At 45.3% G+C, this 13,330-nt stretch overlaps 1 protein-coding gene across 1 annotated transcript in view; it reads right to left on the bottom strand.

The window, feature by feature from the left end:
* The window catches only part of STIL (STIL centriolar assembly protein), a 310,496-nt gene that overhangs the window by 88,180 nt on the left and 208,986 nt on the right, over positions 1–13,330 (bottom strand). Inside the window, exon 13 of the mRNA XM_085602678.1 lies at positions 7,727–7,877. Coding sequence (XP_085458804.1) covers positions 7,727–7,877 — 151 coding nt within the window. The remainder of the gene's footprint in view (positions 1–7,726; positions 7,878–13,330) is intronic.

Below are 13,330 nucleotides of genomic sequence, written 5' to 3'. Positions count from 1 at the left end.
CGCCCAGGATGTGCATTGTTGCAGGCCCAGGAGAGCGGATGGCTCTCTACCCAGGGGTCCAGCAACATGTCTGCTGTGTGGCAGCCTAGGCAGTCCCTCAGACCAGACATGGATTGTAGGTTAGGTTTCAGGGAGCATCTCTAAGATGCCCTCTGTTGTGCATCTTACAGTAAATACCACACTGGCATCAGTGCGGGTTTGGTGTGGTGAGAAGTTTGATATCAAACTTCCCAGTCTTCAGTGCAGCCATCATGGTGCTGTGGAGTTAGTGTTGACAAGCTCCCAGCACCAAATACTCTTAAATGGCAGCTCTGCACTTAGTGCCCAGGAATGGACCTGGGTACTGAAGGGGTACAAGGCTCATGCACCTGTGCCCACACCACTGGCATAGGGCACCCAGCTATAGGGGTGGCTGATGTATGCCAGGGCAGTGTGTGTTGTGGGCATGGCACACAGAGATGTGTGCCTTGTCGACTGTTTAGTTCTGTACCCAGATACTCATCCAGCAATGGCAGTGTGTGTGTGTAAGGGTACAGGGCCTCTAAGGGTGGCACAGTAAGTGCTGCAGCCCTTAGGGGCCTCCTCTGGTCACAGTGCCCTGGGTACCTATGGTACCATCTACCAGGGGCTGACCTGTGGCCAGAGATGCCGATTGGGTTTAGGCTGTCATGCAGTTTTAGGAAAGGAACACAGGCCCTGGGCACCTGATTGGCAGGAGCCCAGGGCACACTCAGTCAAACTACATCAGCAATTCAGCAAAAAGTGGAGGCATACCATGCAAGAAAGATGGCACTTTCTCACATGTGGCAGCCTAGGCAGCCCCTCAGAGAAGACGTGGATTGTAGGTAAGGTTCAGGGGGCATCTCTAAGATGCCCTCTGTTGTGCATCTTACAGTAAATCCCACACTGGCATCAGTGTGGGTTTACTGTGCTGAGAAGTTTGATACCAAACTTCTCAGTCTTTAGTGTAGCCATCATGGTGCTGTGAAGTTCGTGTTGACGACCTCCCAGCACCATATACTCTTAATGGCAGCACTGCACTTACAGTGCCCAGGAATGGACCTGGGTACTGTAGGGGCACAGGGCTCATGCACCTGTGCCCACACCACTGGCATAGAGCACCCAGCTATAGGGGTGGCTGATGTATGCCAGGGCAGTGTGTCTTGTGGGCATGGCATACAGGTATGTGTGCCTAGTCGACTGTTTTGTTCTGCACCAAGACACTCAACCTGCAAAAGGGGGAGGGGGGGTTGTCTGTCTGTCTCAGGGCCTCTAAGGGTGGCACAATAAGTGCTGCTGCCCTTAGGGGCCTTCTCTGGTCAAGGCCCTGGGTACCTAGGGTACCATTTACCAGGGGCCGACATGTGACCAGAGATGCCAATTGGGTTTTGGCCGTTAGGCAGTTTTTAGAGAAGGAACCCTGGGCCCTGGGCACCTGATTTGCAGGAGCCCAGGGCACAACAAGGAAAAGTGCATCAGTTATCAGGAAAAAAGTGGGGGGGTTACTGCAACAGAAACCCACTTCCTTACAATGAGGTTACCAGTCTTGTTTCAATTGTCTTTTGTCGCAGACACGTTTTACTATTTCGAAGATAGGACCTTCCTCTTCTTTGATACTATGGTGTTTCAGCTCCGAAGCTAGGAGAATTTTCCCTTTTCATGACTGGTCTTTCAATGCCTTTGGACATCAAGGGTTTTGACGAGGAGGTTTTTTCAATGTCGGCAGCTGGGTAGGGGACTCATACTGATCTCAAGTCTTCAACGGCTTGGTGCCGTATTCAGCTTTATGACTAGGAGCCAGATAGGGAACAAGGGGCGCCTCCCTACTTAGACTACGAAGCCCTGTCTTGGTGTCGACTAGAACCACTTGGTTGAACGCTAAGACCTGGGTGTCGACCTGGGCTGCGAGGTCGAACCGCTCAAGGGAAGGCAAGTCCTCCAAACATACTTTATGTTTAGGGGTCTGTGTTCTCGCAACATTTGGAGTGCTCTTTGTCCAAGATGTCTTCTCAGGTATGATGGGGTCGCTCTGGTAGAAGATGGATGGTCGACCCTCATCTCCTTGCGCCTGGAGTGGACATCGGAGTCTGGAGCAGACAGTGCGGATTAGCTGCTGTCTCTGTTCCATAATCATCTTCTTCCGCTCTGACAATCTTCTCCTCCTTCAATATCTTGAGCTCCGCAGCAGTAGCCATACTGTGGGCCATGTGTCGAGCTCTCCGTTAACTCAGCGTTTTTCTCATTAAATTGTTGACAAGCCACAGTCTTATTCTTTTTGTTCAGGGGATCAGCACAAATTGCACAGTTGATGGTGATTTAAAGGGTACGTCAAGGATGAGCTTCGATGGATATGTCCAGACTCTATGGCGGAGAAAAATTCAATCTGGCAATGGAGCCGATGACCAGGTGCTTTACTTACCAGACAAGGAGTCACAGTACCTCGAAAGACAAAAAAAAAAAAAAAAAAATGTAAAAAAGTAAAAAATGTCAGGGCCCAACACTAGATGTGTCAGAGCAATACCAATGTGCACAGAAGCAGAATGACGTAGATCCCAATGCCCCTCTCCGTCTTCCCAGTCACATCTGAGGCATAATGCGACAGGGGGGAAAGGGGTAGGGGACAGAGAAGAGACAGCCACTCCTTCGTCTGGTTGCTCTCTTGCCTTCTGTTCTTGTCTTCTTTCTATTTCTTCTTCATATAATTGGTATTTCCGGGAATAGGCATATGAACTTAAAATACACTAACTTACCGACTCAAATATTTGTGTTTAGTATGCATTTTTGTCATGTTCCTACTCATCTATGTACCTACACAGCTTAGGTGTGACCAATGCCTCTCTTCTGTGTAAACGCTTCTTGAATATACGTCAGAAGCGATTCTTTTTTCTTTCTTGCTAAAAGTACCAGTTTGAATTTTTAATGTATTCTTTTCTTTTGCTTTCTATATTAGGTTACTGTCACCTTCGGATTCTCTGGGACAAGAAAACACACAACCCAGTATACATTTGTGGTAAGTATTTACATTGGATATACTAAAATTCTAATTTACTAGTGAATAACTGTTCTATTTATATTTAAAGCAATATCTTAAAATATGTAAGTATTTTCACGCTCACGTTTTTCTGCCCCAAATAACTAAGACTTAACTAATTTCAAGAAACTATTTACGGACAGAAATTCTCCTCAGGAATTAACCAGAGCTTGTGCTAACTCTCTCTCTCATAAGAAAAAGGAGAATGCGTGACCCCAAAAACACTAGTCTCCTCAGAAAATAACTGTTGTAGTGCTGACTCTTATCTCTTCAGAACTAAGCATGCGCACTCTCGAAATACTAATATCTAAAAGCGAAAACTCCCTCAAGCAGCCGAACAAAAGCTACAGACTGAAAACGTCTTACTGTGTGAGCTCGGAATGGAGACACTAATCTCCCTGGAACAGTGGTCTGTGGACGCGGCGAATCACTAAAACGTCGAGTGCAGTGATGACCGCTACCCTGACTGAGTTCTCGCAGCAAACACCAAAACGCATCCAATTCCCTCAAATCTTCAAGTGAAGAGCACAGTTCATTATTCAAGCGCTCCTAACATTCTAAACTGTCTTTTTCAAGAATTTTACAAAACCAGCATACTACTCGATGATAGCTCACCTGGCAGCCATCTTGGAATACCTCCCATGCCTCTTCCAGGTCTTCGTAATACCTTTACCATGGGGCAGTAGGGAAATTACATTCACTGATATCTGAATCCTCGTAGATGGGCATGTGGTTCTGACAAGATGGCAGGAGCATGCAGAGAATGCATCTACAGCCCTACGTACTACGAATAAATATTTTTACCAAATCACTTTTAAGGAAAATGTTGCATAGAGCCCTGAGTCCACAGCCATAAATCCTATGGCGCAATCAAAGATTTTGGACATGCCGTTCGATGCTCTTACTCTTTCCGGCAAACATGTGGATGAAGCTCTTCAAAGTCTTATCACTGATACAGATACTGACAAGGCTTTTGGTCTCCTACAGTATTGCAGATATGGATCTGCTCATTTGAGTCCCTAGAAAATCACAAAGTTTTTATGGGATACTTGAACAAGTATGGAAGTAATCAGTCATACTATTCACAAAGACAATCTGGATATGATCAAGAATACTCCTAAGACAGAAGCCAAAGGTAGATCTTCAGAAAGTCATAAGGATGAAAGAAGTGCCACCCAAACATGCACTAATGACGACCAGAAACAAGCTTGACTTTCTAGCTTTGCATCCTTTTCCATCTCCTACACTGTAGCTGGGTGGAGTGGGAGGGAGAATTTCCCTGTTTGCTCCCGCCTGGGAGAATAACACATCAGTCAAATGCTTGCAGCAAACTGTTCTTTTAGGCCGTACATTGGAATTCATTTAGGGACCACCTGTGAACTAACTCAAGAAAGAGCACCATCTACCTACACGAAGGAGCCTCAGCAGGAAATTATCTTACTCCTCCTCAAGGGACCTCTAGAAATTGTCCTTCAACCACAGAGAACACAGTGGTTTTACTCCAGGTTTGTCCTGATAAAAAAGAAAACAGGTCAGTGGAGACCAATCTTGGGCAACATAACCAAGTTTCTGACTAAATAATCCTTCCGGGTGGTTACCTACAGGAAGTCCTCCTAGTAATGCATGGAGGAGATTTCATGATCTCGCTGGATCTTCAGGATGCATATTTTCACATACTAATTCAAAGGAATTGAACATATACAAGATTTCTGCTGATGGGTATCATTTCCAATTCAAAGGGTTTCCTTTTGGACTCCAATCAGCCCCTCATATTTTTACCAAACGCTTCGCTTCAGTAGCGGTCTTCCTCAGATGAGGTGTTCATCAGGTGTTCCCATACTTCAATGATCAGTTCTTCGTGGCACCATCAAAGAGGCAAGAAACCTACGATGGCCTGCTTCAACCTGTTCAAGAAACTGGGCCTCACATTGAACAGAATACCATGTTCATTGGAGTCTCAAAAATTCAGTTCCTGCATGCATTACTCTACTTAACTGGGAAAGACTTCTCCATCTCCATCTCGGGAAAGGGCGAAGAATCTGCAAATTGTGGAAAGGAACATCTCAACAAAACTACTGATAACTGTGAGGCAATCCAAATCCCTATTGGGCTTAATGGCTGCATGCATTGGCCATGTTCCTTTTTGCAGACTCTGCATGAGACCTGTTAATCACGAGCTAGACTTGAAATGAAATCAAGTTGAAGGGTCTTGGTAAGTTACAGTTCGAGTCACAAGGAAGCTGAAACAGGTATTACTGTGGTGGATGCTTCCACCAAATTTAAATGCAGGACTGTCTTACCTACTTGTGTCAAACAGGATGATACCACAGATGCATTCATGAATCGATAGGGTGCTCACCTGCCGGAACTCGCAACCTCAAGCCTATGGTCAGACACTGAGAAGACATTTCACCTCAATGGGTTGGAAATCAGCGCCATACATCTAGGCCTGCAAGCATTCGTTCCCAAGCTGGTCAGTCAGTCCAAGTCACAACAGACAATGTCCATGTTCATATAGCCAAGCAAGGAGGAACACAAACCGGATCCCTCTCAGAAGATGCTCAGCAGCTCTGAAATTGAGCCATTTCTCACAAGAGGAACATGTCTGTGGAACACTTGTCAGGATAATCGGGCAAATGCACTCAGTTGGCAATTGTCGGATTGTCATATGTGGGAACTGGAGCTGAAGAAAGTATGTTCCATTTTCGACCAATGGGGTCACCTCTCTTGTTGGTACAAGACATTTGCTGAAGCCTTTCCTTCTTTTCCCCGATCCCCCAGGGTGCTGAAGAAGGAAAAGACTGACCGATTTGCTCTAATTCTCAGTGCTCCAGTGTGGCCATGCCAATATTGGCACAGAGCACTGCTGCAGCTATCAACAAGTCCAGTAATTTCTCTGAAATTGCATCCCAGGATTTTTTTCAGGCATCACTGAGAAATTCCCCTTCAAGAGCCGAAGTCGCTGAACTTGACAGAATGGCAACTGACCACGTACAGTTTAGCCATTTAGATCCGTCACAAGAATATAGAAATATTTTGGCACAGGCATGAGCTCAGAGACCACAAAGGTGCCAAGTAGTAGCATTTCTGTATATGGTGCAGGAATAATAGCCATCAATCCACTGTGATTAAAACCTCAAATCTTTCTATATTCGTTGAATCTAGACAACAATGGGCTTAAATACTCTTCAGTCAAAATCCATCTGGCTGCAATTTCAATATTTAAGAGAATCGAGTTTCGTCATCTACTCACCTCTCAAAGAATAATATCAATAAATGAAAGGACACTGGAGCATTTCCACCGCTTCAACATTCATTTTCGTAGGAATTTAATACTGTCCTTGGTCAGTTGATGCTGCAACCCTAAGTATACACCCAAGTCTCCTACTGACTTTCATTTAATTAAACCAGTCATTCTTTGATCTTTCGTCCCAAATCTATCTATGTCAGCAGAGCATTACATTCATTAGAACTGCGTAAATGATTCAGGTTCTACACAGGCAAAATGAAGGATAAACCAACATAGAATCAGCTGTTTGTGTCTTTTGTCCAAGAAAGGGATACTTCGTTGGCTCAGCTTGTGTTTCCTTCTGTCATGCCAAGGACAAGCATCCCCTAAAGTGGAGAGTGAGGGTGCATTCCACCAGGAGCATGGCATTAAATGCGAGACACTATGCTGGGATGTCCTTGAAAGACATTTGCCGTACAGCCACCTGGAAGAGCCAGCACACATTCATAAAGCAATACTGCCTAGACGTGCATGTAGAAGCTGATGTAGCAGTGGGACAAGTAATCCAGAGAAACCGGTTTCGATAGGTCTTAAAGTGTGGGCTGTTGAGAGTAGGTGAGCATAAGCTTCCACCTCACTGGCTAAAGTTTGGGTGTTTTCATATGGCCTTTTTACAGAGTATACTGCTATTTTAATGTTCCAGGGATTCCCAACCTGACGATGGGGGAATGGTTCACGCATGTGAAAATATAAAAGATCCAATTTTGGAGAACTGAGAATTTCATAATGCAAATGCAGGGCACTGGACCTTTTCAATGAAGCGCACAAAAACAGGACTGAGGTATACGCACGGGTGGGCGCCTATAAACTCTGTTGGCATCACAACCAAATGTGGAGTTAGCTGGATTTCGCCATGTGGTAGAGCTGGAAAGTCAAAGCTGGGGAATAAGTTTTCAAAACTACTCCGAGGCCCCCTAAGGCCTCGAGTAGTTTGGTATTCACAGGGTGGTAATATGCCGTAAGATATATCCATCAGAAATAGTTTACCTGACAGATGTCTGTAAAATGGTAATCCTAAAGAGATTCAAAATAGACTGCCGTCCAAAGCAATGGAGCTATGTAGCAATGGCTAAATGCCTGAATTTTTCAACTTGGTTGGTGGAGAGACCAGAATCCCTTTCGATGATACAGCTTGAAAAATGTACTACCCATTTGGTGACAGCTGTTGAAAGAGTTCTATGAAATCAGACAGCAATGGAATAAGTTTCATATAGACTACATTTTGGACTTTTCTTTGACCTTGGGCCACCTGAAAATAGAGGAGTAGACAGACAATTGTGGTTAACTTCTTGACACACAAAAGAAAATATTTCAAAATGGTTAAAAAAACACAACACATTACGGTTGAAAGCATCTGGCTGTTCTGCTCAAATTGTAGAATCAAAATGAAACGATGAAACATTTACCTGTGCTTACTGCAATGCTAACACTTTTTGTCATTTGCAGCCCCGCAGTAGACTGTGTTTCCATGGCAATAAATTCCACTTGTCTCTGTGCTGGTGTATTGGTGCTTGTGGAAGAGGATTGCAGAGCTTGGGCCTCTAGCAAACGCTGAATCTGAATAAATACAAAAGGACATTTTGAACATTGTAAGTAATTGAATCACCATATGTATTTCTATTAGTGAGGCATTGATAATGAAGGGTTTATCTAGAAGATGCAGTATTATATCCAGTGATTTTGGCTTTTATTTAGAGCTCTCCGAATTACAACACATGGTGCCATGTTCAGGACTAAAGGGAAATTGGCCACATCATGTAGACTGTCATAAGATGGTCCACACAAGGGTTTACCCACTCCCGTATGCAGACACTAAAGAACGCTCTGCTTTGGAGTTGATCCATATTATTGACCTTGCATATTATTGACAGCAATAATTAGGATTATTGACTGAAGTTGCCATTGCTACTTTGTGGATAACGTAAATCATTCCTACTGCCACAGCATCAAGTGTTTTGAATCTTTACCACTACAAATAAATTCTACAATTAATTTACTCAATGTAGTGACAGGCACAGCTTGTCCTGCAGAATGCCTTTTTTCTGTGTGCCCAATGTTAGAGCGGGCAGGTGGAAGACGCTTGGTTCGTTTAAATGTGGTGGCGGTGGTTTGAGAGGCATGAGGGGAAGGAGTTGGAAAGGGAATGAATTTAGGAAGCTGGCTCTTTATAGGATATATCATGAACATGACATACTGTGTAAAGAGTCCAGGTGTTCCCTTATGAATAGACAGGGGCTTGCTCTGCATTTCCAAAGTGCTCTATTAGGGGGGTAATGTGGTCGAGCAGCCTTAAGCTTAACACAGAGGAGTACAAGACATTTGCAGCTATACACAATGATCAATAAATGACACACACACACACACACACACACACAACTCAAGTAGGCGATCCACACCAATTTATAACAAGCATGTGCAATGCAATCAGTCTTGCATTTGTGTAAGTTAGAGCTATTGGTGTTGTAAATGATATTGTTTTTTACTCATGTTTTTTTGTTTCGAGTGGATGCATGTTTGTAATGGAATTATGTGGTTTACACGGAAATTGTTAGTTGTGGAATTGTGTGATGTGTAGGGTATTGGAAATAAGTGGTACGGTGAATTGAAAGGGGTGAGAGGTGTATAAAATAGATAGAAAGTAAGATTGAGAGTGATACGCTGTTTGTGTATGAAGTGGTGAACGAACTGCATAAAGTATTAGAAAGTGTGTCTGAGAAAGAATGAATGAATGGGAGAGAAGGTTATAGATGCATAAAGAGGCTAAGCTTGTGTACGCACAAGACACTGAAAGAAGTGGAGGAGAGGATGGGTTTGCGGTTTGGATTTTTTGAACCTGAGAAATGCTGGATCAGTGTGTTTGTGTGCAATGGAATTATGTGGATAGTAATTATGTGTTATCAAGTTAGTGGACGTATATATAGTGGTACTGTGTGTGGTGGAGTGGCATGTATCGAGTGCAATTATATGGCGTGGTGTTGAATTATGTGACATTATGTGGAATTTGTGGGGTGAATTGGATGTATGTGGTGTGGAGTGGAAATTTGTGCAGTGGAATGGAATGGTGGGGAGCTGAATTGTGATGCTTTGAGTGGAATTATGTTAGAGTGTATTTATGTGGAGTGCCGCTTTGTGGCATGGAGTAGATTTATGTGTAGTGTAATTATGTGGCGTGGAGTGCAATGATGTTGTATGGTACTGTGTGACGTCAAGCATAATTTTCCATCCTTTTGAAACATCTTTTCTAGCACTGTCATCAAAACTTGTACCAGAGCTGACAACGCTTCACGTCCTTTGTGTGAGGAACGTTTGCATTGCTGCTGTGCTGTAGCGATTTTATGTGGGGGCAGCTGCAGTGCAGGAAGTTTGCACTGCTGCTGAGCTGTAGTGATATTGTGTGTCAGCAAATGCACTGCAGTGGTTTTATGTGCTGGAAGCTAGCACTACTGCTGAGCTGAGGTGATTTATGTGAAGGAAGCTTGCAGTACTACTGCGCTGTAGTGGTTTATGTGTGGGAAGCTGAATTGAAGGTGCGTTCGCAAAACATGATGGTGAGCGGAAATCCTGGAGCTAGAATAACTGCACAGTTCAGGTGGTCATTAGACCCAACAGAGTGAACCGGCACGCAGATTAAAATGTCCGTGTGAGGGGCAATGAGTAACACCAAGTGCAGCCTTGGTTGGGAAGTGAATTTTGCTTCCATGAATATTGCGGTAGTACATAGATAGATTAATCTCCAGTGCCTTTACGAGAGCAGCTCGCTCGTCAGCAAGTCATGTAAATTGCATCTATGCAGCAGAGTAACAGAAAAGAGAGCAGGCAAGATGGCACAGCTTCAATGTAACCACTAACCAAAGTAGGCTTCTCATGGCAAAACTACAGACATGCTGTGGCGGGGCCAGAAACGTGCACCAGCATTGCCGCTAACGACAGGGTGAAAACTGCCAAGAAAGGCGGGAATGAGTGAGCATAGCGGGGAAACTGCATCCAGTGGCATCAAATTAACGCGGAGTAAGAAAAATCCCACAAGAATCAGTCTCCACACCAGTACACCTACAACAAGCAGGCTAGAGAGACTGTTAGTAGAGGTTACTCAGAACCAATACCTTGCATATGTATGATCATTCTGGTGTGTGTTATCAATGCATATAGGTCGCTACAAATCATCCCCTAATTGTAAGAAAGTGGCTCTGTATATACTGTCACCAAATAGGTACAGGGTGTACAGAGTCCACAGTCCCCAGAGGTTTGGCAGAGGCTAAAGTTAGATATAACCTTACTCTCTAAAGTGGTAGCTTGGTCGAGCAGTAAGGCAGTATCAGAGGACAGTATAAAGTATTTGCTGTACACACTCAGTAAGCAAATGGTCTCACACACTCAACTGAACTCTAGGCCAATTGTTTGTATATAAAAATATATAGTAGTTTTATTTTAGAACCAACAATAGGTATCAAAATATACTTTCTCAGAATAAGATACTTTAGTTAAATACTTTTCAATAGGCAATAGACTTTTTAATGTAATAGTTACAGTTGTTGCAATAGGCAACACAATTTCAAACACAATATAACATTGAGCTCAATGGGAATTTCCAGTTAAATGCAATAGATAACTTTTTGGAGGACTTTTTTTTTTACCACAGGACTGGATTCTAGATTCAGTCCTGGGACATCTCCTGTAAACAGTGGAGTACAAACGTTTGTTACAGTTGTGATTTTTGAGGAATATTATTGTATTTTTACAAGTTGAAAAATGTTCACATAGAATCACCAATGTTATCCTATGGGAGGAAATTCAATTAGCAGGTAAGAAGGGTTATTGTTACTTTTTCTTACTCAGTGTTGGATCCTGGATCCAGCACTGGTGCATCTCCTTTAAACAGCTGAAAGAATGTGTTTGTCATACAGGTGATTTTTAGCAAATATTTGTAAGTTTCAAAAATCGACACTTAGAAGAATTTCTGGCAAAAACCAGGCAATGTTATCCTATGGAAGAAAATCAAGTTAGCGGTAAGTACGGTTGTAATCACTTTTCAGGGTCAGTGCTGGGCATCAAGGTCCAGTATTGGGATCTCTCCTGATAGCAGGTGAGTAAATTCGTTTTCGTTGCTTGGCTGATTTTTAGTGAATATTTTAAAGTTTCAAAACTCGACACTCGGTAGAATTTCCAAGTGAAACCAGTCAATGTTACCCTATGGAAGAAAAGTGAGTTATCAGCTTTTGGGTAAGTACTCGACAGGCAGAGTTAAGGTTCTGGGCATAGACTCAGGGGTCTCCCAGGGTCAGGTAGGTACAGTTGCTACACCCTGTGGCGCAGGGGCAGCCGGGTGCAGAGCGAGTTTGGCCCAATGTTAGTCTATGGGAGGCAGGGGGGCCTTGGTTGGTGGCTGCTGACTAGCAGGGCACGCGGCTGTGGGAGCTGGGCTCCTGGTCACTTGCTCAGGGCAAGTGGGAAAGTAGATGAGGGTAGAGGTTGCACTCCCAGGAGCACTCGGGCGGCTGGGTGCAGTGTGCTGTTGAGCCGTCGTGCGCTCAATGGATTCCTATGGAGAAGCTACAAGACTAACAAAGGCTGCAAGCTCGGGGACAGATTTTTCAGGTGTGACCACCACTTCGAGAGGTAAGTTGGGAAGCTGTAGATTAGGTAGGCACCCAGGAGCTGGGCACAGGGGGCCGCAGGGCGCCGGGGATTCTTTTCGCGTCGGGAAATCTTACCTTCTGCTGGTCGCGGTCGGAGGGGTCCCTGGTTCTGAGGTTGCAGGGGTCGTCAGGAGCATCGAGGTGGGACCTTGGGTGCTGGATTCTGGGTCACAGTCGCTGGGGGGACGTCCTCTTGGTCTTTGTCTACTCAGGCACAGGCCAGGCTTGGCGGGTGCAGAGTGTGCAGGGTTCGCGGTCCCTGGCTGGTGCCAGGGGTTGTTGCTTGCTGTTGAGCAGGACCACTGCTCGTGGGAGTCCCAGTCTTGGTAGAGTCACAAGGCAGTTAGGTCCTCCGGGGTTTTTGAGGTTGCGGACCACTGGAGACGCCGGGGTTTAGCAGGAGCAGGTTCGAGGGTCGACAGGCATGTAGGGCTGGGGCCAAATCAGTTGGTGTCTTCCTCTTGTTAACAGCTGAACGGCAGGTCTTCTTGTTTCTTGATCTTCTTGCTTGCTTCGGGATCTGAGGAAGGAAGGTTCAGGGTGCCCCTAAATACTAAATTTAGGGGCGTTACAGGTAGGTAGAGGTCAGACCAATGGGTCCCTTCCCTGGGGTGGGTACACCCACTAGCCTGCCACTCTCCTGTGGGAGGGGGGCAGGAGCCTAGTCCTGATTGGGTAGGGCTCCCCATCTTCAAGATGGCGAGAGCACGGGGTTATGCTTCACCTCGCCTCCCCCACCTGAGGGGTGGGGTTGGCAGAGGCTGGCACACCCCCTTTCCTCACTTGGGTTTTCCCGCCGATCTTCCCGCCAGAGAGGGGGTCAGAACCGGTGAGGGCCAGTTGCTGAGTACAGCAAGTGGCCTGTAGAAGCTCACAAAGACGGCATGCCTTTGAAGCTTTCCCTGCCCATCCTGGGGGAGGAGACCTAGCACCTCGCCCAGGATGTGCATTGTTGCAGACCCACGAGAGCGGATGGCTCTCTACTCAGGGGTCTAGCAACATGTCTGCTGGGTGGTAGCCTCTCCGTCAGGTTACTGGTTTGTTAGTTTCAGGGGGCATCTCTAAGATGCCCTTTGTTGTGCATTTTACATTAAATCCCACACTGGCATCAGTGTGGGTTTAATGTGCTGAGAAGTTGGATATCAAACTTCTCAGCCTTCAGTGCAGCCATCATGGTGCTGTGGAGTTCGTAATGTCGACCCCCCAGCACCATATACTCTTAATGGCAACACAGCACTTACAGGGCCCAGGAATGGACCTGGGCACTGTAGGGGTACAGGGCTCATGCACCTGTACCCTCACCACTGGCATAGTGCACCCAGCTAGAGGGGTGACTGAGGTATGCCAGGGCAGTGTGTTTGTGGGCATGGCACA

This window comes from Triturus cristatus, chromosome 4_2 (genome assembly GCF_964204655.1).
Source record: "Triturus cristatus chromosome 4_2, aTriCri1.1, whole genome shotgun sequence".
Lineage (NCBI taxonomy): Eukaryota > Metazoa > Chordata > Amphibia > Caudata > Salamandridae > Triturus > Triturus cristatus.
The sequence above is the reverse complement of the archived record's forward strand: the minus strand, read 5'-3'. Positions and strand labels throughout refer to the sequence as shown.